Here is a 27,813-nt window from a genome sequence, read left to right as displayed (position 1 = left end):
GAACCGTGCTCCCTCGGGTAATATCGTATACAATTATGTCCACCGAAGGGCAGACATGCATTATGGATGCAGCTTTTATACCCGGTAAATCATGTCGCAGGCTTGGTTAACTCTGCAAATGATCTGCAGAATCACGCCTAGAAACATATTCTCAACGATAAGCAAGCCTCCTTCCCCTTTACGACTGACACTTTTCTTCTTCTCGACCTGAAATATGAATGAAATGAAATAGAACGAAATTAGGAATGATAGAATAAAGTATAAAGAAATATGAAATAATAGAATAAAGTAAGAGAAATATGAAAAATTAACAACCTGAGAAATCATTGAAAACCAAAGGTAGCATGACATAGAGCACACTTTATTTCTTAATTAGTGATAATAATTATTTAGCATTGATCGAAATCGAGTACATGTCATATATTCTTCTTCGACCGGAGTTCAATAATCATAATAGATTAATTTATTAATATAAGTGTAATTAATTGTAATGTATTGTCTGAAAGTATCACTGTGTTGCATCCACTGGTCGTCTCTTTGCACTTTGTCAAGAATAATCGAACGAATCAACTAAAAAAAGAAAAACAGAAATGAGATCAAAGATTCAAACCACAAAAACAAAAACAAAAGAAGATATCTGCCCTTCCTTTCGTATTTCTCGATGAATTCCAAATATTCTGATGCTTACAAAATATAAGTGGACCAGAATCACGAGAAATTCGAAAGAAAGAGAGTAGAGCCTCACGTTGTAGAAAAACGAAAGAAATCTAAGCTATATAAGGCAGAAGGAAATAAAATTAACGTCTACAATTCGACTCTTCCAGACCAAGGATGCTCAGTGACTGCGGGGAGCGATAGATTCGACGTCTGCCCGACCCCGAAATAGTTAGATTACAATTAAAATGCGGAGAGCTTGTCGTTTCGAACGGAATTCATAGGTACGTTCGAAAACGTAACTTAATCTCTATGTGTAATACACTACTTACAACATTCGGTTGTTCGAAAAATTCGTAGCGTTTCTATTATGAATTTCCACCAGATAATGAAACGTTCCGAAAAATACCACCCCTAGTTAGATACTAAAGAAAATCAAGAAAAGTGGAATGTTCATCTCTGTCTTATTCGTGGAATATATTAGTTTCGTTATTTATTGTGCCCTTTATAAAATTTATTCGAAAGACATAGGCAAGAAATGAAATACTGTACAGAAACCTTGAAGGAACTCATCACCAAGAAAATACAAAAAATTTCTCCAAAAAAAAAAGACTCGGAAATTATAAACAATCCTAACTCTAATTAAATCTCACTTAACTTTTGCTACGAATTTTCAGAATAACCTGATAGTAAGCTCACCTACGTACAATACAAACATATTTCTATAAGAAATATAATCTAGCAAACATATGCGTACATATGTATGTATAAAAAGCCTATCCGGCGGCATTAAAAAAAGTAGAAAAAGAAAAACAGGAATAACAACGATTATTAGATTGCGGATATTTACGCAAACAACTAAAGTGAAACAAAGTAAAGATTTGTTTCGCTACATCTGAATATTTTATATAATTTCGCGCCTATGAATTTCTACAACTTATAACTGCATAAATATTCGCAATCTACGTAAAATGATTAAAGTAATTCTCTAAAATATACGATTGCAGATTAAATTAATTCTTCAAAATGGACGATCGCAGATTTGAAAGTTCGAGCATTCTATCGTTCGAAAAAGGAGGCAAGCCCTCCGCAGAACAATATTCAACATTTAACAATAGCCAACATTTATAGAGTAAGATACCGATTTGTTTTTTTTTTTTGTTTTAATTATTCATAAATCGTTTCATCTCGTTCTCCTATTTTCCTCCACGATCGTCGATCGTATTATAATTCCCAGTTGACAGAGATTGCTGTTACAGGTCCGCGAGGGGCAACAATAATTATCACGCAACGAGAATCAGTCCCTCATGATACTCTTTTATAAACGTACGTACCAGCGCAGTGTTTCTCAAACCGCAAAAAGATAACATTGGTGATATGTCTCTCGTTCCAGGAGGATACTTATATTGCTATCGTTTGCAAGTGGACGCAAGTTACAGGACTCCCAACCTTCTCAAACACGATATTATATAACAATATATTTCTCAACGATTCTCGACAACGCTTGGAGGATGAAACTCACGCCTCACTAATTCTCGTATTTTTATTAATTGACGAAATCCTCTAGCAGCGGCTAACGCTCGAAAGAACGTAAGGCTATCACAACCTGTGGTTTCGTAGCTATCAGTTGTTACATTTTCAACAATTACAATTACGAAAACATCCTCTGTATGGCACCTAGTCGCTACAATTGTTCTTTCGCGTCGTTTCGCTCTGCCGAAGACAAAAATCACAAAGAACGAGAGTTTTGTTCCTCTATTGCTCGAAAGAAGAAGCACGCAACAAGATCACTTTTTACTCGACCATAAAGGTCATTGACGTCTAACCTGAATGAATTTATTTAACTACCGTCAGATTTATTTCCTTCTTTTTTTTCTTCGATCGTGCCTTTGAGAAACACTGATCCAGCGATCGTGACAACTGACTTAAAACAGCGTGACGTTAAACTTTTAATATTGCACAACATCGATAACACTTCGATTTTATTTTTGTCGGAAAAAAGTTTTCTTATGCGACGTATGATAAATTGCAACAGATAAACTTATTTCAATGTCTCTTCTTGTTCGTTTTTCCCTTTTTCCCTTCTCTATTTCATCTTCGTAATGACTGAACGTTGATGACAGTAGCAGTAGTTGTAGTGTTCCAATATGCCAGCTTATAACTCAGAACGATTTTCGTTCTCGTGACAAATCAATCCATTAAGTTTCGTTCGAGAATTTTTAACGGACAACATCAGAACAACATTCCAACTCAACTCACGTCAATTTTTAAGTCCTAAGATTTCAAGAAGTAAAATTCTTGAGGATAGATTTTTCTTTTCCCTTTCCATGAGAACTAAAAAAACTTTAAAAAGAAATGAACAGTACCCGTTACTGACAATAAACTTTGAATCTTAAGTTCTACAACATAGTTAATACAATAATATAAATTATTATTAAAAGATAAAAGAAATTCTTATATCTCTGTAATTGCATAAACATCTGTGGTCTACCAATAATATTTATAATCGTAAAACTCATGTTGGAACGTTGTTCTTAGGAGACGTGATAATCCATAAAATACCAACTATACGAAACTAGCATTGGAACGATTCAAAATATAAGGTAAGGCCAAGAACGTTTTTCCATCATATAAATGTTTTTCACCGTAACAGTAAATGGAAAAATATGCGAGTATCAATAATAATAATAATAATAATGCCATCGTCGTAGTCATCACCGTTGTCGCCGTCATCGACAACATATATGTATATATATATATATACATATATATATAATATATGTATATATATATATGTATATAATAAGTTATATATTCTAAACATTATTATAATATTATACTTAGCAAATATTTTGTTTGAAGATTTTTTTACCTAAAATCCACATGGCAACAAATAACCAAGTTCCTTAATTACTTTCATTGTTCTGGCGGTTGAACTCTCGTACAAAGTCCAGGAAGGGTAGAAACTAAAATATCAATCTTCAAAAATACTTAATAAATTAAAGTCTATTTTCTTTCGAATGTTTCACCTTTTACTAGCAATTCAATTTCATACGCTAAAAACGTCATACTTGAGAATTAAAAATCCTAAAATAACACGATTCCAAATAACTATAACGTACAAGGAGAGCAGAGAATTAACAAGTTTTAAATTAATTAGGAGCGTTGATTGACAGCAATATATAATTAATATAATAATATTCTATGTTATATCTCGAAGCAATCACAATGGAAAACACGAAATATCCCTAATTGTTCATCATGTTAATCGACGACTTCGTGGAAGAGGTTCGCCGCCATTTTGAAGATCGCTTAAACTAAATCCTAACTCTCTATTCGGTGTCATCTAAATGAATGAAAAGAACGACAAACGATACGAGATATACGACAGGACAATGGAAACAAATTACTATACAATGTACGAATACATATCAATAATACAAGTCGTATGATTTCTTTTTTGCTGCGCCGTGCGGACCAACGCAAGATGGATGACATGATTTCGATGAACATATTCTCTCTCTCTTTCTCTCTGTTTCTCTTTCTCTCTTTCTCTCTCTCTCTCCCTCTCTTTCTTTCTTTCTCTCCTTCACATCAGGAACAATGTGATTGAAAACATGACAAACAAATAACAAATATATCGTAAATATACAACATGAAGACACGAACGTTATATGAATGATTAATATATCGAGTGATACGAATACTTAAAACTGAAAACTCGATTCCGAGCAGATCGACCATCACTTAATAAACAATATCATTTAATTGTATATCTACTGAATGAGCGTATGCTGATCGAATGAATGGGAAAATACTTGAGGCATAAAGTATTTTGAAAAACTTCAATGCAGTCTTGGCGCTCTGACATCTTTGTGCAATAAAACTTTAGTGAGAAACTAACGGATATTCGATTGATGACACATGAGACAATGTTAGAAAATGATAAAAGAATCCCCTTAACAGTGGACTGCCATCGAAGATGTGATGTGTGTGTACATGTATATCTTGTGTATGTGTATACGTGTATTCGTACTTAATGTATTCATACTTAATAGTGTAAGTCATATATATAACACATGACTTATACATATATATATATATATGTATACTTATATATATATATATATATATATATATGTATCTGCACGCGCGAAGGTCCTTACGTCGATAAAAGACACTATAACATTATATATGTACATTAACATGCGTATAGAACTATTCCTGGGGACAAGAGGAAAGAAATAAACAAGTGAATAGAATAGAACTCGAGAATCCATCCGTTTCGAACAAGCGAGAACCATAACGTAATAAGTGATTTTAATAGAGAAGAGAGTAGTCTTGAAAGAGAGATTTTTAGGCTAATCGGAGCATAAGATAATTCTCGTGATAAACGCTGATGAACGAATGCAGGGTCTTTGGTTTCGAAACGCATCGCGTTCTCTTAAGGTAATGGCACTACAACTTGAACATAAGTTACTGGAAAGTAACCCGTGCGACCGTTCAGGCTACCTTCGTACCAGTTTTCGTCGATCTTCTTGGTCAAAGTGATGGTATCGTTCTCCTGAAATACATACATAATTGTTATTTGCATAAATTATACTTTAAAATAAAAACAAGTCCTATTTATTAAACGAAAGGCAGATTTCTATTTTATAAACGTTTTCTATATATTTCTTATAAAATTGAACAGGAAAAAAGAACCGATAAATGAAAAACTGTGTTATATTTACTTTAAAACTGAGTTCTCCAGGATTCTCTGCCTCAAAATCGTATAAAGCTGTGCAGCAAGGCTGTCTTGTCATCGGAGTCCTAGCTGGTGATTTACTTGGAGATGGTAGGGGGGAAGCTGGAAAGCATCAAGAGTCTTAGAATTGTGTCAAATATGAACAATGCGACAAAACATTAGGCTTACGGTAACAATAGCCTTAACACTACAGTATCTAAACAGCAGCTTAAAAATTTGAATTTTATCTTCATAACAAAATATAATGAAAATTAAATATATATCTATAGATATAATTACGCTGAATCGCATTAATATTTAAATAACTTAATAACATCTAAAACTTGTATATGCACTAAAAAATAAATTTAAAAAAATATATATTTTCTTATTTGCAAAAATGATCTTGACGTTTAAATCTTATTGTGAAACGTTATATCTTATAAAATTAAAGAAAATAAAGTATTCTACGATAGGTCACACAAAAAGAAATATACAATCATTATATAAGCATGCATGTTCGTTAAGTGGCTAAATTAAAATACATTGATAGAAGTTACACAAAAGGCAAAACAGTAATTACTTTCTTGCCCTGTTTGCGGTGCACGAAAAGCAATAGAATTGAAATTGAATAATTAATCAATCGATCGAAACCTACAGTAGGAGAAATCAACCCCATGCAAAATTTACCATTGGCAGATTGTGGCGGGTTTCCGGCTGGAAATAGCTCGAGCTGCGAGCGCTTCCCATCCGCATGAATTGGAGACCCGGCTCGACTTGCCCCTACATTGTGTCAGAAGGACAGACATTCAAGTATACGAGAGTATACACACAAAACAGTCAGATGTAACAGTGTAATATATGTGGTAGAAACAATTTTCATGAGTCACAATCCAAACGTATAATTATCTCCCAAAGTATTGAAAATACAAAAAAGTTATATAGTTATTGAACAAATAAAATAAAATGCATTTAAGGTAATGGCTTGCCTTTATTTAAGGTAATGTATTCTAAAATAAGATAACCTTTTTGTATTTGAAAAAACGGAAACACTGAACCCAGAACTATTATACAATATTAATCATCAAATGCGAAATTTTAAGAAAATTTCTGTTATTAAATTTGTTAGTTTTATTATGATCTTGGAGAATTAATGATAAGATAAAATAGATCAATCGCCATCACAGTATATTCCTTTGAATGCAAAAAATAACAAAAATTTAATTTGTCCATATGACAGCTAGAGTAATAACGAAGGAAATTAAATCAGGAAAGAGTACGACAACATAGTATTAGTTGCAGGACACGTAGAGTTGCATGACAGAGGAAAACAAGAAACAAACAGTCAATCCACCCACAAGAATCATTATCTTTATGTGTATGTGTAAATGTGTTTTACCATGGAGAGAGAAGTTCCCACCGTTCATAGCATCCGATGTAGGTAATGCATCGACGTGTAAATCGGCCAATGTCTTCGGCACGAATTCCATTTTTGGTTTGTTTGCCGCTTCGTCTTTCCTGTAATTGAAGATAAAAATATTAAGATAAAGATAAAAAGATAAAAATTGCAAAATCATGCAATTTATTAGTTAAAATTTATATCCTACACTATTTTCTTGTACATACTTCTCCAAAAGTGTTTCCGTTAGTGTTCTTAAAATCTCAGTACATTGTTGATGATACTCCAGAAGACCTTCACTGAATGTCGCTAACTGTGCCACTTGTTCTACCTAAAAATAAAGCAAAGGCATTAATAAAATATTCTCACGTTATGTGCACGTACAATTGAAAAGAGTTGCTTTTATTATTTTTAGCTCAATCTATGTATGAAGTTAGAATTTGATACCTTTTTCTATAAAGATTTGTTAAAGTGAAAAATGATACATATCCAATTAATTTTTTACTCACATCATTCTCCAAAAGATTGAACATGCCCAATTGTGCCAAATGAAGACTCTCTGCAAATTTCTCCTCAGCCTGACGAATCTCGTCGTCTGAAACGTGAGAACCTGTTCGCAAAGTTTGCGCCGGCGAAGATATTAAAAATTGCACTACTGGGTTGCTTCAATGCCTAAGTTTGATATATAATATAATATAGAAACAATAGAGAAAGCTAAGAAAAGCTAGCAAAATTAAACCGTTTAAGAAATTTAGTCGTATACATTCCTTCTTCCTCTAAACGCAAGCATTTGTAATAAAAATATTAAAGTTCCATTAGAAAAATAGATATAACGCATTCAACATTCGCAGTATTTCGATGCATTTGTGAATACCTGTTGTGATTAATATTTTTAATATTATTATCTGAAATAATGGACAATTACTACGGTATAATCTACGTACTTATTTATTTTAAAAGAACATATACAATCTAAGTAATGTTTATGAATCTAAGCAACGCTTATAAATTTAAAATGAAATAATTGAACTGTTGAGCTATAAGCTATGATTTTTCCAGAAATTTCTATAAAAAGCAACAAAATTTAAAAAATCAAAAACAAAATAAGGAGTTCAATAACTATTGCACACGAGGAGATCACGTACCAGTGTACGGCGAGGAAGATTTGGCTGGACTTCCAAAATGAGGACTGGCTGATCTTTTTCCAGTTGCTAATTATTAAGAACGCAGACGAACAAATGAAAATAAAATATTTTTGCACTAAACTAAAACAGTTAACAATTGCAAATAAATATTGAACTCTATACGTATTAAGATCATCCGTGATGAAGAAAATTGTGATAGAAATTCTACTAAATTTAATGTACAGGATATTTCATCTTATGTTATAAATCCTTAAATAGCAGTCCAAATTTTAATTTGAATTTTGATTTGAAACACTCTGGTAATTTGATAAAATATCCTATCAAACAAATAGAAAGTCCTTATAATGATAACATTGACCAACTATAATTTATCTAGAACAAAGTGCACATGCAGCAGAACGTGCGAATGGAATGCCTGTGAAACAAGACAAAAAGTTGAAAATGAAGGAAAAACACGCGCATGATAGACGTATCTTTTTCAATCTTAGATTTCATTTTTAGATTTTAGTACACACGACTTTTAGCGGCTCATAAAAGTATCGAATAGTCGTAAAAATGTTTCATGCGTACATCTCACGAGCTATCGTGTGTATAATTGTAAACAACACGCATTGAGATTTCGTGCTGGTTACAAGGACGCAACATATACGCTTCCAACGTGTTGTGCTTAAATAAATCAATAAACGTCGCGGAGAGTGATAAAGCCAACTTGCGGCCAAGTATACCTTTCGCTTGACGTCTTCGCTTGCAATCGAAGTCCAGCCTTCGTCCCTGAAGTTTTTTCCGGTGATGCTGGAAACAAAAGAGTATATCAATTCCCATTCACGAATACACACGCGCCACCTCTCTATCTCTCTTTTCTTCTTTCTATTTCGTCGTATATTCTTTAAACTGGGACAGTCGCTGGCTACTCGACGAGCCAGAAAGAAAAACCAACTTTTTTAATAACCAACCTACCATCACTTCTTTCAGGTCTTTGGTCTGCAAATGGTGCAGAGGCTCCAGGAAGTTTTGTTTAATGTTGTCGTCCAGAGAATATTTCACGTCTGCCATTTGTTTCATCGCCTCACCCATTTCAACCAGGGCCTGAGCTGCGAACACAGGAATTTAAAAAGATTAATGAGCCGAATCTTTGCTCGCGCTTAGATGCATATTCATGCATCTACTTTACTAGTTTCTTCGTTAAGTGTGCAGTTACGAAAGTTATGAACTGAGGAGGCAAACGTTCTCTGGAAGTTAGAGTATCGGTAAACAAAGTTTTTAGCGATAGAAAGTGAAGTAAGTTTGTTTAAATAATAATTAGCAGAAGCGAATCACATTTACCAACGTGTAAAATTGTCCGAGTACTTAAAACATTTGAATTAAACGTACGAAAGTCTTTTATGTTCGTCTTCTTTAATAGGATAACACGCAGGTATTATTTTAGAGAATTAATTCGAAGTAGTTCAACATGTAAATTGAATTAACGTACTGAAAATACAATAAGAGCTTGGACATTAGCACCGCAAATAACGGCTCGAGAGTTCATGACATCTGGATAAATTAAAACAACGTTACTTCAAAATCTCATTCTCGTTCAATGAAATAAAACGAGAAACGTAACTAAACTAAATGATTTCAATTCCTAAAGTAACGTACAGAAAAATGCAAATACTAATTCGAGCACCTCATCAATCTAATTCTTTCATAATTAGTTCAGATATAGTCTAAAGTACAATTTTATGAATTGAACAAACGTACCAAAAATGCTATCCTCTCCCAATTTCTTTCCATAAGTAAGCATGCAATCGCCCAGAACACCTTCCGGTTGAGGATAAGTCGAGGCTTTCGCCTGACCGCTGAGCTTACTGATGCCCTTGACCGCGGCCATCTTCGCTCTCGCCGTTGGATTTGGCTGAAGAAACTCTTTCGTTTTCATTTGCAACTCCTCCACCAGCTCGTACGTGACATCCGTTTTCTACAATCAAAGTTGTATCACCGTGTATACACCGGTTTACACTATTATACATTATTGGATCTCCGCCTTTATTTCCTTGTTTCCTAAATCGCGGGTATTTCTCACTGTTCTTCGAGTAACAGGGATTGCATTTACTTGAGGCGAAAGAGACGCGAGAAAATTTCATCAAGAAAGTTTCATTGGCGAGAAGATCGATTGAAGGTTAAAGGCGACGCAACAGAAACACCTTGCAGAAACCTTTAAAATGTAGAAACGCGTACTCACCCTCTCCATATCCATAAAGTCGACGTCGAGTTTGGTTCCTTCCGCTCCACCCATCTTCTCTGTCATATACTGAAAATACACAAGTTTCATTAGAGGCAGATGACAATATTAAAATTACATAATTAAACTTGAGTTGGACTTGCACAACTCAAAAGTGAAATGTCATAACAAATAAACTGACAAACTTTTATTATCTTCTCAACTGTAATAGTCACATCTCATAAGAAGAAAGTATTGAAGAATTTTTCTAATATTTTCTACCATTTTAATCCCGGTATAAGTATAACTTCTGGTTTAATTTTCACGCTTTCTTTCATATTCTCTTCACTAATTACGTTTTAAGAAATTAGTTTAAATAAACGGACCGAATAAGTTGGTTAAACGAATTTCTAAAGCAATAACAAGTTTCAAACGATAATTACGATCTTAATGACATTTAAAATCATAATCCATCGCAAACTATATTCAAAACCTCAATAATATGCTTTAGGATCTGTTAAACTTGATTTAACTCCCAAACTGTAATTTGTTTAAAATTTTTTAATATTATTCACAGAAGCTTTATCATTTTTGATGTAATGAGAGCTTATCTCTACTAATCAGAAACATTTCTCGTGTTTAACTATTTATATTTATAATTGTACGGACTAAACTGTCATTAATAAAATGTTATTACGCACCGTAAAATTAATCAATGATTGAAAATAAATATTTCTTAGAATCCGTAACTTTAACTTTATTGCTGAATGTTGAATTCAAAGTATCAGGTATTCTTGTTTAAAATTGATCACTGGCGGTGATAATTACACGAATAAAAATGGTTGAACATCAGTCGAGAGTTCCTTCATGTTGGTTGCCAAGATTTCAGAGGTATACATCACTTTAGATCAATTGACTACGGATATTATTGATCCGGAGAGGCTATCTTTTCTGGCATTGGCATTTTCTCCCCTTTTCAAACGTCTTACCGCGCTATATCCTTTGCCCTCTGACCCACCAATATTTCTCAGCCATAGGAAATCTCGTTCCGTCTTTCGAAATTATCTCGGTTTACGAGCAATTAATTAACATTGACCAATCGACTATCAGTACACGTCTGTACGTATGTTCGAGATTTTTACGATGTTCTCTTTTCCCGACGGAACAGTTTCCGGTTTATCCGTGATATCCGGTCTACAAACGAGCGGATATCTCTGGCACGGTCACTTCTTTTAAATGTATCTGTTTAAAAATTGATCATTTTATAAATTAGTTTCATTTCGAGTAAAAAAAAAAAAGAATCTTCAACGCTGTATCGTAGCGGAAACCTGTTCTTTTATTTAACGTAGTAAACTATTCTCTCAATAAAGCTCTGTCATTCCTTGTCCTGCCTCTATTACTTTTCATATATGAATAAAGAATATATATTACGGCGGATTAATTCCTTTCATTCAGGAACAGACGTACACGAGTAATTTCAACGAGACATTGCCCAGGAATGTATGAATGAGAATCGCAAACATTACTACGTATTCCTTTCGCAATTGTGCGAGCGCAATATCGTACGTCTTTTTTTTTTCAAGGGAGATGAATTATCCATAATGCCGGCGAAATGAAAGTAATTCATCCTGCATAATAACAACGGAATTTCGCATCGCGAAATCTTCTCGTTCTTAGTCACTTATCACCCAACATTATCTTCATTTGCTTTTTCCAATAAACTCGAGAATGTTAAATAATTGAGAGTGTTACACGTTACACATGTACTTTGATTTCCTGCTATTTGTGTTCTTATAATACTTTGTACGCCCATAAAAATGAATGATGTCATTCATTAGTTATCAATATCACCATATTTATGTTAAAATTGACACCGCTGACTGAAAATTTAATTTATCTTCAATATCATTGTCATGCTAAACGTTCGCAATTAAAAAATAAATTCGAAATCGTCCTCCGGCGGCGAGTGGTTGATAGTTGAATTAAAGGTAACAAACGGGAGGTAACAATGTGTCGATATCGGTTGAAAAGCGTAAAACTCAAGCAACACGATTGTTTGACGAAAGGTCCCGTACGACCGTGACCTATATTTAACAGTGACCCACTTGTAGAGCGGCACCACACGCAGAAATACTACATAGGTAGCGTACCGTTACCGATTATACGTCGTCCTAGAGTAAATCTGACCCACATCCCGTGGGTAGTTGCAATGTCACGTGCCGTTTGATTCAAATTTATGCGGTTTGATTGTGTCATCATGTTTCCGACGTTACACGTGCCGATGAAATACTCCCGCGAATGGTGAACCATGAAAATTCCCGTTTTCAAGCATCATACTTGCAGACATCTTCCATGGATCGTCTTCTATGCTTGGACGTGTCTTACAGGAGATACACATTTTGAAATTTCATTATAACTGTTACGAGACCATCACGAGTATATTAGCAAAGTTCGAAACAAGTCTAAACTCATATACCCTAGCTGTGAGAAATTACAAGTATTACTAAGAGTCGATATTCGTAGGTGTACCGTGTAGGTACGATCAAGGAAAACATGTTACATAAATGTTAAATGTAAATAAATCTAAATAAATTCATTAGAATATTCCCATTAGATTATAATCACAAATTTTTTGCAATGAAATTTTCAGTATGACTACGTAGATATATCATTGAAAGTTATGTTTAATCTTGTCCAAACGCGTATCCATAGAAAAAGAAATAGTTTCTGCAATACTTTTGATAAGATAAAATTACGTTATGTTTACACTGCATATTTGCCCATGTACCAAAATGTAGTTTGCTACATACAATTTTGAAACATATAGCGTATATAAATTTTTTCTACAATGATTTTACTCGTATTTTTAAAACTAAAACAGAAAATTCTAAATTACGAAATTGGCTGATTCTTAAATGATATTTATATTTATAGTTATAATACCTTTCAAGAAAGCGAGCAATTTGATATATTTCACTATCTTTGCTGAGATAACTCTTGCATTTTATTTACACTAGAGTTTTGCCATTTTATCAGAGTCACTTTTCACGTATAATTTTATAATTTACAATTGAGGAAAAATATAAATTATAAAGTGACTTCGTTTTAACAGTTTTTAAATATTAAACGGACGCATGCAACGTGAAGTGTTTGTCTCGTTTAATCCCGCTCGCCTTAATCGATCCTCGTCGGTATATTGCAATATTTTGTTTTGTGCGCTTCCCATTTTGAAAACTGCGATGCGAGTTTTCCCCAAGTTCGTGTAAACTTCTTACGAACATGAATTGCGCCATGTTGAGAAAATAACAAACATTGGAACAATAGTGGGAGAAAGCAAGTGTAAATGTTATGCAAACGGGCACTTGGAAACATTTCTGAACCAACGTTATTGGCTGAAATTGAAATTTTACAAGTCACAATCCACCAATTTTTCGATTACGTAACAGACAACAAACTGAATTAAACTGCACGGGTAAGTACAAGCTTTACAAATTACAAATCAGTCGATTATTTTATTTAACGCAAAATTGTAAACTACATCTTCACAACTTGCGCTAATGTTATTCATAACAAGTTATTCTCTTGCACGATTCTTACGCAGTTTCTCAGAAACGAGAAATGTAAAGGGACAATAGCAAACGAAAGCTACATTCCAATCTGCTTAATGTCACAATCCCGCTGATTGAACAATTTACGAGAGGGGACCAAGTAGCTCTTAAAATATTAATCTCCTTTCCTGAATAAACAATTTTTTAATTATCACCGACACTCCAAGTTATTTTCAGGTTGAAGAAAAACCGGCTTACGATTTCGCCAGTTTTCATCTGTATAATTCCTCTAATTCCTCTAATTCCTCTATAATTCCAGAATCCAATTAGTAAAAAGTTTTAAATCAAGCATTCGATTGTTAATCGGTGAAGTTTCAACACGAATGAAACTTTGCAAGTTTTCTCTCCATCTAGGATCAGACAATAAAACGAAAGAACGAATAACTTTGTTCATTTTTCTTTTTCTTTTTTTTTCCACTTAAAAAAGACGTGCTGCTACAAACTTCCATCCTCGAAGACTCCAAAGGGGTAAAAATAAATCTACGCTCTCACAATCGGCGAATATAAATTTTCACGAATCGGTTATTGTCCTTCTACGATTGGAATGAAAGTCGCTGATATCGACTTTGGTATCACTTGCCGGATTCGTTTGAAAAGCCGGCAAACTTGAATTAATCTCGTTCCCGTATAAAATACACGGGAGAGACTTCTCTCCCGGATATTTGCATTGCTTTATGGAGGAATGTTCGTCGGTCAATAAGTTCTCTCTTACTCCCGATATATATAACAGACTAACAACGTTCATTTATTTCGCGATATGATCAATTTTTCGATGAATATTTGCCTTGCAATTAAGAAAGACTGAATCGTTTGACACAGAAAGTTGAGTGTTCTATTAGTGACTACAATTGAGAATACAACGACGCAGGATGAGGAAGTACGTGCAGTAGAATTTCATTTGTCAGGAATCATCGAAAGACAAAGAGTTCATGTAACACTGGTGTTCCTATACAATTCATTTACGTCATGATTTTTTTGTTAAATTTGCAGCACCTTCTTTGAAATTGAATTGAAGAAACTGAAATAATTGTCAGTCAATTTTGTGCAAAATACATTCGAGGTTTAATTAGAAAATGAATGATTCACAATGAATTTCGTACGAAGCGTGTTTAAAAATTGCAATAAACAATATGCCCGAATTTCAATAAATTAGAATTTGATTTTCAAATCATAATTGATCGTAAGGCTTTATTTCATACTTTCTCTTAATTTTTGCATGATTATATCGGAATATCATTTATCAAAAATATCACTCGTCGCAGAACACTCTGCACTTCGGTCACATATTTTAATACGTTTCTCTTCCAAGCTTGAAAAACTGTGTACGAGACAGAACACATTTCTCATCTCAATTTAATAAGTGTCAGCCTAAATAAGAATTAATTGTTCCACTCAAGGCACATTGAGGCGAACGAGACCCCTGTTTCTCAGGTCAAAAACACTGGTGCTAATGGTTAAAACGTCGATCGATACAAAATCAGAATTACTCGTAGTTAAAAGTGGTTTAGAGAATAGTAACAAATTCAGTTTGGTTTCACTTTGTCATTTTTCTTCTACTTATGTAAATATATAGTTGCTATAACATTTACTGTATTTAGATCATACAGCAATTAATTTCATTTCGTGTAACAAAATTATTCGAAACAATCAGTGACTAAGAATGTCAAGAATTAAATCTGACGATGTGCGTTGGAAAAAAAATGAAAATGATAATCTTGAAGAAAGATGGATCAAACTCGAGTGGAACGTAATGGCATAAAACGCGGAGAAATCGATATTCACGAGTAAATTATCTCAGATATTTATTCATTATTAATATCTCTCGATGAAGAGAGAATCTCTTCGCAAATATAAGTGAAATATCATTGTAAACGAAATGGTAGAAAGAAAGTAGATAAGGTGGGAGTTTATACGAAAAGAATAAATATAAATTACCATCGAAACCAGGTAAATTGAGTTGCACGAGAAGAACAAATATTACGTTTCGATCCGCGTTGAGAATTGCACATATTTAATCTATCGGATCATTCAGATCCGTCTATCCCGACAGAAAACTGATTTAAAAAGAAAAAAAAAGAAAAATTAAAGTTGAAAAACTAACAATTGCTTCAAACATAGATGATATTAAAAAATATTAGTAATCGAAACAAGTCAGAAAGAAGTGAAAAATTAATTAACATATTTCTATGTAAAAATATGCTGATAATATTCTTGCCAAATGTTGTTGTTTTTTTTTTTATTATTATTGAGCTTACTATTTTATAAAATATTTCGTTGATCACCTGAGCATGGTATCTATGAAACCACAAAATTGTTTCACGATAAAACTATGTATAACAGTAAAACTAATTATCGACAAGGACGATACGGTAAGCAGTTTAAGGTACCGGTTTAAAATGAACCATTAAAAGAACGATGCTACGAGTTGCATTGCAAGGCTGATTTATCGTATTGTTTGTTATGTTGTTCGTATCATTTCTGGGGTAAAGTGCTCGTTTCTATTAAATTATGAGAATAAATGAATCTGACGTTACGAACTCACGAATAAATTCTAATTGATCGTGAATAATATTTCCGTTCCGTGAGAGAGTACTTGCTTTCTCTCAGAACGAAGAGATTTGGGAAACAAAGATGAACAATTCGTCCGAGTAAAAATAAATTGTTAATGGTACTTTGCAAATATTATTTAAAATTGAAGTGCAGCTGCATTTGAAACCTCGCTAGTGCATTTTAAAATCTATCCGTGCCGGCGGTTACCGCATTACGATCAATTTACACCTCGTTCGATAATTATATAAGATGAAACTCTGTTGCACCGTATGCGGAATAATCATTATCACCCGCGAACGATGCGTGCATTTCGGCAAGTATTCGCCGCTCAAGCTTGTCACATCATTTTCGACAATTGCAAATTGTGTCACTTGCAGTTGCAAAGATCACTTAATGAGATGTTCAACTTCAATGATTCACAGTTTAACTGAAAATCGTTTGGTTAGTTAAAAAAGTATCCGGTATATATATTTTATTGAAGATTCGAAGAAAAGAGGGAGATTGGACAAAATTTAATTTAAGCTCGATTCGTTCTACTTGTCTCTTCGACGTTTACGACACTCGAGGATGTGCAAGTACTCTCCGTAATGATTCGTCGAAATGCAATTGAAATACAATTGAAATCGTATTCTGACCCGGTAAAAGTCAGCGCTACAAAGGAAACTACAAAGGGAAAACGATTATTCCTCGGTGGCTTGAGGCAAGCTCGAAAAAACTCCGTGAATCTCGGTCAGTTAACCATGCGTAGGCGAGGATAACGTGGCTTCGCATCTCGTACTCGTAGTATACCGTGATTACATTACAAAAGACACTGAAAACCGACTTACAAGGAGCACACCATTCAACTAATTTTTTGACACTGCTCGAGAGAGTGAAGCTCACGAAGATATTTCAAGAAAATATATATTCCGTATAATACAAGTCTACTTCTTGACGACATGCAAGTTCTTCGCATAATTTCTTTTTTTTTTTTTCTTAACTCAGTACAGTGCATTGTATATAATATCTGAATCAGTTATCTCTGATATTTATTTTCTAGATTTCTTTTTTAATGAATTTTTCGATTCATATTAAAAAAATCCAAAAGTTTCTCAATATTTCATAATAGCGTTGTTCGTCGGCTTGAAAATCCATCGAAAAAGGCTGGCAGAGAAGCAAATTAACGCGATTCCTGCTGGAAGTTGGAGATTTCCGCCGGAGGGAAAGCTTAAAACCGGGTCAAAAAGTTGCATCGAGATATTCAATCGTAGGAAAAAGCAACGATCGTGCCACATTCTTGGCAGTTTCATCTTCCCTCCCACTCCCTACCCTTTATATTTCCAAATAAACCAGCCGGCCGATATCATTCATTTCAGAATTTCAGGCACTATTAGGAAAAAAAACTTTTACTCAAACGAAATCTCCATCTTGTTATTTGCTTTGATTTATCGTTACGCTGAATTGTTAATACTTTCGACTATTTACACTTTGCGGCAATTCGTTTATTACAAACAGAAAGATTTTCTGTAGAATTTGAATTATAATGTATTAAATTTCGCGTTTCGTGTTTACGTTCAATTTTCTGTCCCGTAATACTTCACCGCGATATTAAATTAAGTACTCTTGCTCGTTTCATGAAAATTACGCTTTTAATAAGTTTCGCGTTGACAAAAGGTCACCGATGACGAGGCGACGCGGAACGAAATAAAAATTTCAACAGTCGAACACCGATCGCGACAGCAACGGGATGTAAAATGTCATGAGAAGAAAAATTGATTGAAAAAAGAAAAAAAGATAAAAAGATAAAATTCATGTCAAATTTCAATTTCGAGAAGAAAAGAAACGCTTCGAAACAATGGTAAAATGTCTACAAATTCCATTGAAAATCAATAACAACAAAGAACCGAAATAATAATGTCAAGTACTCACCTGATTTGCTTTGTTAATCTGTTTCTTCAACCCTGCGAACGCCATGGTGATGATGATACTTCTAGCCTCCCTCTAGACAGAAATCAGCAGAAAATCTGCAAGCAGAAAAAACAGAGGGGGAGGGGGGGAGTTAATCGATGTACGCGTGTGTCGGGAAACGATCGGAACAAATTTTCGAAAAACAAAGAGAGAAAGGGTTTGAATTTATGACTGGCCGGTTGGCTGCTCGCCAGATCCGGCCATCCACGGACGGATGATTTTCAATGTTATCGATCGACCATGTTTTCCAGCATCCTGACTTACTTCTGATGTAATAAACGCTGTCGCACACGTACAACGCTAATCCTTCCCGATATCTCACACACGCGTGTACACGGTATCATCATCGGGCTTCTCATTGCCCGATGAAAAAATTACGTCAGATTTGAAATTATAAAGATACGTGTACGAAGATCGAGATTCAAAGTCATATAGCTTTTTTGGAAAGGAATTCCAAAAGAAGAGAGCGAAAAAATACCTTTGCTAACTTGAAACAAAATCAAATAATATTAACACATTTTCCAAGATACTACGATAAATTTAATGTATTTTTTATTGAGTTAATGCGTGGAAGATTAAATTCTTCACTGAAAAAATATACAAATAATATACTATTATTATTAAATAATAGTAATGAAAACTGTTTCGTTCACGTGTGTGATACGGATTTTATGATGTTTCGATTGATGTTTCAATTTTTCGATTGAACAGTTTAATATTAAATTAATAGAATCAGACAAAGTGAGTCTTTTGATGAATTTCTTGCCGATGTTTAGCAAATAAGTTTTGTAAGGAGTACGATAAATAATAACGAGGCTATTCGTCAAATGTGAAGAACAGAAATTTTCCCCAGTATACTTAAAGACTCTTCAAATCTAATCGATGAACACGCTACTCGAGCCCATCGCTAACCGTGACGCGTATTTTCATAGAAAATTACATCATACGTTTTACTTCTAGCGAGTTTCTTGCACACGTCTTTCCGTCACGGAGTAAAGGCTCCAAAAATAGAGTGTCACGTTCATAAAGAAGAATTAACGAGTACCGTCCCTCTTAATAAGCAGCACGCTTCCTCGAGGAGAACAGAACAAGTATCAGACGAATAAGGGCAAAGGTTGCACACCAGGCAAAAAAGGATTCACCTATGTACTTAATAACGACTGCTAACGTTCAACATCAAGAATAATACGAACGTACGTTATTGCATAGGGCCGAATTCTCTTCCAGTTGACCCGGTGGTGACATGACAGCGCTGGCCTCCCTTCTACGTCTTCATCTTTGTTCAATGTTACAAACATCAAATTCATTCTATCCTTCTTAATTAAAAATCCTTCCTTCATTTTTCAAGGTGTTTCTCAAGATAAACTCGAGTTGATGAAGATGCGAAATATTCTGTTTCACTCATTGCCGAGTAAAAATGTACGACGGATCAACTTTAAAGATACAAAGAAATAATTTCAAAAGTCTCGACCACCCCCGAGTAAAGTTAGAATCGAATGATCGCCAACGAGCCGAAAATTCACGAGGAAAGGATCAAGAAATCAAACCTCTGACGGATCTTCCAGGATCCGACAGAAAATTCGTCCCCTTTCCGCAAATACGAGACACACGGGCCAGGAGAACAGCGTGTCGAGTATAACAAATAGATCGAACTTTCGAGGGATTCTTAACAGATGTAGATGTAACGATAGAGCAGACGTCTCACCTTGTGCACCTGTCCTTACGACAACCTTACTAGACCGGTAGGGCCGACCGAGCCGCAGTACCGTGGATGCTCCACAGCCTGTGGGAATCGCGAGGAACGCGCAATATGAAAACTCCAAGGGCCTAGAGCGTAGAGATCCGCGTGGACCGCGAATACCACGAGCACCACCGACTCGTACGTGGTCGGTTTTGCACACTGCGCCTCCGCGACTCGAGGGGTAGTTTTCAGCGCGACGATCGATACCAGGCGACCAGGATCGTTCTGTCTCTCTCTGGCCAACGTGTACACCGTATATCAAGCTTGCCAACTCCCTCTATCCCCTACTCCCTTGCTTCTCCCCTTCGCGTTTATCGTTTGTTCTCGTTGCTCGTGCAGAGATTGCACTGGCCGTCTCTGTTCAACATCGTTGATCGTATCCCCACGTCGTATCCCCACCGTTCGATCTCATTCGCGATCCCTACCTTCCACTCTCGTCGTAATTGTACCCAAGCTCTCATACTCACTACACTTTCCCTTATTCTCCCTTTTCGTTCCTTCCACCTTCAGCCTGTTTTCCCTCCCTTCTTCTGTGGGTTTCCCTGAGCTTCCAGTAGGTCTCAAGTGCCCACGCTTTTTCTCGCTTTTCTTTTTTTCTTTTTCTCTTTTTCTTTTTTTTTTTTTTTCTTTTTCTTTCTTTTTGTGCAACTGTTTCCCACCGGCCTCTGCGTGCCAGATTCATCCGCCAGCCTACGCGCCGGCTAATTGCAACCCCCTTGCGAAATTAGCCACGCATTTTTGTCGTTTGGACAAGGACAAGGGGACAAGAATAAAAACGATGTTTGCGTGGAATTAATGAGAGGCTTGACCGTTCATAGAACAGACAAAGTAGAAAAATATCATTGGAAATCGTAGGTTTCAGAGTGCATAGGGCGATACTTCTGTCGAATTAATGGTTAGTGTAACACTGAGTGAGTTAGATTCAGTTTGATCGCAACTCTCTGTGAATTCACCCATGCGACATAAGATAAACCTTCTGTTCCTGGTGGTTGATTAATCAAACGTTACATAGGACATATTAAAATCATCGGGGATGAGTAGAAAAAAAAATTCATAAAAGATGTGTTCTATTTGACCTCGTTCTTCCACGTACAGACCATTTCTATATTTCAACAACTCTCGCCTTTTAAGTGTAGAAATTGCTAAAAATAACTTCGAACGCCGATAAAAGCTTCTAGACACTTTTTTTTATTAAATTTCTGACACAATCGAAAATTTTCTCGTTCTCATACACGGTCGTTACGTTCGAATGTTGACTAAAATTTAAAGCGTGCAAAGAAATTCAAAATTTGAGGAAAGAGACAAATGAATGCAAATCGAGTTACCATTACCTAAGTTCAATGCGAATTTCTTCGAACTTTAATTGGCTTCGAGAGTTATTCGTGACACACGCGACATGGTTCGTGTTTTAAAAAAATAGATTGCAATAGAAAGAAATTAATCTTGCCAAGTGATCAAATACAAAACTTCACTTAGAACAATTTCATCGAACGGAGAATACACGTGGCGTGCAACTTTTTGTCAGATTTCATTCTATTCCATATTGATCCGTTCGAATATCCGTCGAGATCTAATATTTTGCCAGGAATTTAATATATTTTCGGACATCTTCGTTTTCTTTTTGCCTCGACTATACAAGTTGACGTAAATCAATGTGAAACATTTGCTCTCTATGGGATATCTAGGAATACGATTCTAAAGAGCTTGTAAGAAGGAATTGTTGAGAACTTTTATTATCTGAGCAAGTTTCTTATGTGAAAATGGCACGTTGTAAGCTCAATGTTCATTTCGATACGAGAATCCGATACTTTTTATTACGTATCTTCCTCTGTTCTTTATTTCATTTAAATTAAATTTCAAACACGAATTCAAATAATTTTCTATCGAAATTTACCACGCAATTTCAGTACTACGAGTACTAAAAATTTTGAGAAAACATTATGAAAATTAATTTTCAAAAATTTTCTCATAGAAAAAATGTTAATTTGAATTAATTAATTTTTTCAATAACACAGATTAAATAAATGTACAATTAAATGAATAAAGTACATGTATATATACATGTATATTTTTAGTAATTAACACATGGCGCTGGTATCATCATATTATTAATTATGTGTATATATATATATATATATATATATATATGTATGTATATTGTACAAAAGTAATTGAGAAAATGAAATTCTAAAATTTTGAACCTCGAACGCTTGGTCAGCAAAGAATCATAAGAGAAATACGATTAGGTCATAGTACTGCTATCATTCGATAACATTCTGTCGCTTTGTACGCCCCCTATATGTCTGACATGAGTGTACATCCGCTATACAAACCACCCCCACATGGACTTCGTGAAAATACTTCTAAAAATATATATCAGTCCAGCAGGAGACAACATTAATCTTTGCCGAAGCTGAGTTCGTTTTTTCACGCAGATTTCCATTATGAACTCTTTCGTTAATTTTCATAAAATAAACGCGGGAAAGAGAATATTAATAACACAACGAATCGTGAAATATCTCTGAAAATGTTAATTCCTTGCTAGTTCTTTTACTTCTTTTTTGTTTATCACTTTCAGTTCAAAATAAAGGATAATTTATTCATATAAATTAAACGAATCCTTCAAGAAAACAAAATTGAGAAATACGTGATTTAAAAAACAAATATGCCTTCGTTAAATTAGAATAATCTATGCTAACAAAAATTATAATTATCTGTAACTGATCAAGAACTGTAGAATCTAAATATTCATATTATTTTTTACTAAGAATATATAGAAAATAATTCAATGACATTACGATGACTATTTTGTTACATTAAACTCTTTACTACTAATTATAATTTAAAAATAGAATATTAATGTTAAAAGGACGAAATAAATAATATCTGTTTTATTCATTAAAGACTCCAAAAATAAGAAGGATATATACATGTTCAGTAATCAAACGACAAAGATCGTTTAGGATCGTTTAAAATTCGATCAATCCTCACGTAGAATTGCACGTATGCCGATAATTATTAGGCCAGGCTACATGTACATATTTTGAATATATTGCACACTATGATCATCAACGAAAATGAAGTCATTCATAATTAATCTATTATTAGCAACTAGAAAACAAATCTGCATACGTATGTACATTGTGCATTATCACATTGTTCAATGTAAAAACTACATGTTATACATGTTTCATAGTTTACAAAAGAACATTCAATTCGCATACAACTTTTTTTTATATATTGTGCATATTATTTATACGTACATTGAAATTTAAAACAATAATAACAATCGTACTACGCGACCAATCGCAGATGTTATTGTGAGTAACCAAAAAAGAACATGGCGTCCACTCAACATTTGTTTTCACTTTGAACCTATTTTGTAAATACATAAATACGTAATATCATTGTATATACATTTGTTTAGCGAAAACACAAAACGGAATGAATAGGTTCAATGAATATATCAAAGAAATATGCCGACCAATCGAATATTACATACAGTACATCCATGTGTCGAGTGAAGATACCGATTTGAACATTCTCTCGCATAAAACGTATGAAGATTAATTATTTTAAGAAAAATAAAGGATATGATTTATTTTAGAGTACTCACCGTGCCTCAATTTAGTGAGAACAGAGAACTATTTGAAGCTAGAAATGGGCAAAAACCCCTGCTACCATTTGACACAGACGACAGCTGTTTGGAGTTTTCAGTAGCACCACCAGATTGCTCTTCCAACGGCAAAACTGGCAAAAGGCGGGAAAAATTATGAATTAGAAATACCTCTAATTGTTACATATAGATATCATAAAATTTAATTATTTGTTCAAATAAATGAAAAAAATTATTTTTTCAATTATTTTTTTAACATAGTTTCATTGCTATCAAAGTTGTAATTGTAGATTCTAAAATATAAATATATATTTACTAAAATTGTACTATTTTCCAGTAAATTTGAATAAACTAGTAAATGCCAACTCAAAATGAACTAATATTGGTAATAATAATTTGAATATAAAAATGATACCTTTCTTTTACTTTCATTAAATACAATTTATGGAACTGTTGAATACAATATTGGAACTGTCACCTCTTTACTTATTGCAAATCCTTCACTTTAAACGAACGGATAAGAAATAACTTTGAAATGACAGGTCTTTTATTATCAACATTATTAGTACAGTGAAACAGCTAGTATAATACAATAAAATAGTGCCGTTTTATAATAGAGCGCTGTAAAGCTTTCTTTACACGTAGTGTCGCGTTTAATATAATATCCTGTTTTCTTTCTCTTTTAATTAGACTTGCTCCTTTTTCATAAGGATATATAAAGTTTAAGTTCTTTGTCAACGTCTGGGTAAAGGGTTGACATCAATTGGTTAAACTGGTTGTCTCCAATCAATCTGCGTAAAATAAGTAACTAAAATAAAAAATACAGATTTTCAACATGTAATAAATATATAATTGAACAAAGTGGTTTTTAATATATAACAAGTAAGTAACATACTTGTAAGTAATAATAAATTATCACTTTACCTGATTTTGTAACGTATCTTTCAAAGATATACCACACAAAGGATCATTGAAATCAAGTCTTTTTTTTCGCTGTTCATGTTTGTTTCCATACTCTTCATCCTCGTACTGAGGTGGACTAGACTGTCCACTAATTGACAAGGATCTAAAATAAGTGAAAATTCTAACTTTTACAATAACATGATATTTTATTGTAATTAATAACTATATTTAAATAATAACTATATATATATATATATATATATATATATATAGATATTATACGAATAACTTTTACGCACTCAATAGCATATCCAATATTTTCGCATCTTATATCATCAAATTTGGTAATATCATTGAGAGTTCCAACAATATTAGATATTATTAGTGGGAAATAATGAAGAACACTCGGAGGACTATCAGCTCCAAGTAATGAACAAAGTGCAAGAGCTAATAATTTACGTCTTTTTAATTGAGAAATATATGGCATTCGATTAACCCATACACGTATTAATTCTCCCAAAACAACCTCTTCTCTAGCTTCGTTTCCACCTATTTTTCTGGTTAATTCGCTTAGTACCTAAATAATTATTTAAACATATGCTTATATCAATTGTATTAATAAATTGACAAATATATGAATACGATACATGAAATTTCAATACCTGTATAAAAATATCTTTATAAAACCACAAAATTCTTGCCACAATAGATAAATACATAGTCATTGTCATCATAACTTCTTCCTCCTTGTACATATTCCTGTCAAAATTGAAATAAACATTAACGTATATAATTTGCTAAAACTTTTGAAAGCATTTATACTCACTCAAATATAGTTATTAAAACAGGTTTAATAAGTTCTACACCTTGCCGAGGTGATGCGCATAAACATAGTTCAAACACTGTCATTGTCATTACTGCTCCTTCAGAGTTCAAATCTCCCAAAAGTGACCTAAGTGTTTCAATTATAATTGCTCCTCTTTGACTTAAAAATTCCTGGGGACTTAATATTATATATGCTTGAACTATAAACAAACATAATTTTAAATGTTCGAATGATTTTTCTGAAAAATACAAATATCATCAGATTTTTTTAATATAATTTATAAGAATCATTAACAAATAGTTTATTAATTTACTAACCTAATACGTCCGGCAAATTTTTAGCCAATTCCATTATAGCAGGGGTTGGCGCAAGTGCATTCTCCAGTAAAGCTAACCATAATCGCAAACCATCTTCTAACAAATATACGTGATAATTTTGATTAACATCACAACTTAATGCAATAGCACCTACTACTAATGGTTCTATAACGACACTTTCAGGACCTAAAGCCTAAAAAATAATCAAAATATAAAATCAAAAACATCTGTTATTTAGAGTCTTAAATAGAAATTAATTAAAGTCATATATTTATTCAAGTATTTAATTTATACCTTTTCCAGATGTACAAGTGTCGAAATTATGGCGCATCTTAACATATCATGTTCTTCAGACTCTTGCCAAAGTGCTGGTAGATATGAACTAAGAGCTCCAACATGAGGGTTTATTTCACTGCCAGTACGTTCAATCATAAATGATAATACATACAACACGTACATCTAAAAATAATTTTTAAACAATTTTTTTTCTGAATTAAAAAAGTATTTTTAAAATTTTATACCTTGGTATCACATTCTTTTACTTCTTTTAAGAGAGAAAATAATAAAGAGAATGCTGGTTCTAAATATGGCGAGAATTCTTCCGGATTAAATTGAAAATCATCTATCGCGAGTTTTAAAGCATCACTTGCTGCCAATCGAACACCCAAATCTTCTTCAGGGCTCAAAACTTCAACCATGAGTTTGTATAATTCTGGTCTCAGCTCTGCACTTAATTTAACAGCTGCAATTTAAGTTAATCATAACAAAAATAAAAATTATTACATAATAAATATTCCATTTGTTTGAAAAAATTAAATATGCTTACACGTCCAGCGTCCAATAAGCCAGCATACTCGTCTTCTAATAATTCTATAATTATTACTTCGAATTTTCAGTTCTTCTTTTAAAGTGGTCGAAAACCATTGATCAAAGTTCACCTAATTTAAATGTAATGTAATATAAATGTAATGTAATATAAATGTAATATAAAAGTGTAATATGCATGTAAAATAGTTTCTTTGTGATATTTTTTGCGTTCTTACCTCGTCATACAAATCAAATGCAGCTAAGCCAACTGCATTATATACTGCATCTTTTACTAAGATCAAATGCAAATTATTTGGATCAATTGGTTGATGATGTCTCTGCATTAATTCAACTAAAAATGGTACAAGAACTTCTACAAAATGATGAAGAATTACTGCAAACAGACACTCCGTACAAGACTAAAAATAAAATATTAATTATTAAAAATAACAAAGATTTATAATCTTACAACCATGAATTATTTATATATATTTGTAAATAGCTGAACGTAAAGTATTTACCCTTAAACTGCATTTCCATGATTCACCACCACCACCATCAACAACTGAAAATAATAATAAAAATAAAAAATATAAATGTATACATAAATATATATGTACACAAATATTTACCAAAACTTTCTGGATCTGTGTCCCATAACTCCAATTCAGCAGGTGTTAAAAGAAAATAATGCGTTACAAGTCTTGAACATATTTCAGTTAATGTTTCAGGTGTAAAAAATTCTTTTCTCAATTGATTTGCTCTCAATGCTAACAACGGGTCTTTCGTTTCTGCATGAATAAATTTCCAGCTTAATCAGTTACATCCACAAAGTGTATACAATAATTATCCAGCGCACATACCTTCCAGCATTTTTGCTGGTTTATAATATGTAGATGATAAAATGCCTTTCATTAAATTTAAACATTGTATAACGAATTTTTCAAAAGCTAACGCTTGGCCAGCTTCGGTAAAACAGTAAAAAACAGAAAATTCTAAAGACGTTGGTATTAGTTCTACATAGCAAAACGGATGCATTTCTAGTGCTCCTAATAATACTTTAGTCAAATGAATAATAAATTTATCGCATACATCCATCTGTATGCCTCTTGAAATTAACGTCTTTCCTACAATTGTACAAAAGATAAATCATTATTAAAATCATTATTAAAAGAAATAATTAATATTGCGATTAATAGCAAAGAAGAATAATACTAACGACATTCAAGACAGGTCCTTGCACGTTCGAAAACAATTTCTAAAAATGACATAGCATCATGAGATTCTGAAAGCTTATTAAATCCATTTACAATAAGTGTCCTAAGTATTCTCAATAAAAGTAATGCTTTTTCCAAAGCTTCCTGTATCTGATTT

General features: G+C 33.4%; 2 protein-coding genes across 12 annotated transcripts; both read right to left on the bottom strand.

Annotated features, from left to right (window-relative positions):
* Nucleotides 1-340: 340 nt before the first annotated feature.
* On the bottom strand, nt 341-23,749 carry LOC122533002 (endophilin-A). 11 transcript variants are annotated; one of them, XM_043662273.1, is made up of 14 exons: nt 23,587-23,746; nt 18,191-18,285; nt 10,146-10,214; nt 9,665-9,881; nt 8,882-9,015; nt 8,650-8,716; nt 7,925-7,990; nt 7,289-7,389; nt 7,007-7,110; nt 6,780-6,898; nt 6,071-6,163; nt 5,964-5,972; nt 5,388-5,503; nt 341-5,218 (listed from the first exon to the last, which is right to left on the bottom strand). In XM_043662273.1, exons 2-14 carry the CDS (start codon nt 18,233-18,235, stop codon nt 5,099-5,101), a joined length of 1,260 nt encoding a protein of 419 aa, XP_043518208.1. In that variant the 5' UTR covers nt 18,236-18,285; nt 23,587-23,746; the 3' UTR covers nt 341-5,098. The 11 variants fall into 11 exon arrangements, with proteins under 11 accessions (XP_043518208.1, XP_043518211.1, XP_043518212.1 ...); XM_043662276.1 differs by having other exon boundaries at nt 7,289-7,374; XM_043662277.1 differs by having other exon boundaries at nt 6,801-6,898; nt 23,587-23,744.
* A 366-nt stretch (nt 23,750-24,115) lies between these two features.
* Nucleotides 24,116-27,807, bottom strand: LOC122533000 (importin-11). Its single transcript, XM_043662271.1, has 14 exons — nt 27,659-27,807; nt 27,303-27,566; nt 27,072-27,230; nt 26,961-27,004; nt 26,676-26,858; nt 26,459-26,570; nt 26,154-26,374; nt 25,927-26,091; nt 25,633-25,825; nt 25,316-25,553; nt 25,152-25,248; nt 24,789-25,066; nt 24,511-24,652; nt 24,116-24,377 (listed from the first exon to the last, which is right to left on the bottom strand). Exons 1-14 carry the CDS (start codon nt 27,708-27,710, stop codon nt 24,354-24,356), a joined length of 2,172 nt encoding a protein of 723 aa, XP_043518206.1. The 5' UTR covers nt 27,711-27,807; the 3' UTR covers nt 24,116-24,353.
* Between the last annotated feature and the right edge of the window lie 6 nt (nt 27,808-27,813).

This window comes from Frieseomelitta varia, unplaced genomic scaffold (genome assembly GCF_011392965.1).
Source record: "Frieseomelitta varia isolate USP_RPSP 00005682 unplaced genomic scaffold, Fvar_1.2 scaffold_488, whole genome shotgun sequence".
NCBI lineage: Eukaryota > Metazoa > Arthropoda > Insecta > Hymenoptera > Apidae > Frieseomelitta > Frieseomelitta varia.
This window is presented reverse-complemented; position numbering and strand designations above follow the sequence as displayed.

What these genes read in the sequence shown, in the direction of transcription:
- LOC122533002 (XM_043662273.1), bottom strand. Translation starts at nt 18,235, where the DNA reads ATGGCGTTCGCAGGGTTGAAGAAACAGATTAACAAAGCAAATCAG. An exon ending in AGATTAACAAAGCAAATCAG is followed by an intron (nt 10,215 to 18,190) that starts GTGAGTACTTGA and finishes GTGTATTTTCAG; the next exon opens with TATATGACAGAGAAGATGGG. An exon ending in GGGAGAGGATAGCATTTTTG is followed by an intron (nt 9,016 to 9,664) that starts GTACGTTTGTTC and finishes CTGTGTTCGCAG; the next exon opens with CTCAGGCCCTGGTTGAAATG.
- LOC122533000 (XM_043662271.1), bottom strand. Translation starts at nt 27,710, where the DNA reads ATGTCATTTTTAGAAATTGTTTTCGAACGTGCAAGGACCTGTCTTGAA. An exon ending in TAAAAGAATGTGATACCAAG is followed by an intron (nt 26,092 to 26,153) that starts GTATAAAATTTT and finishes AATTATTTTTAG; the next exon opens with ATGTACGTGTTGTATGTATT. An exon ending in AAGATACGTTACAAAATCAG is followed by an intron (nt 24,378 to 24,510) that starts GTAAAGTGATAA and finishes TATTTTACGCAG; the next exon opens with ATTGATTGGAGACAACCAGT.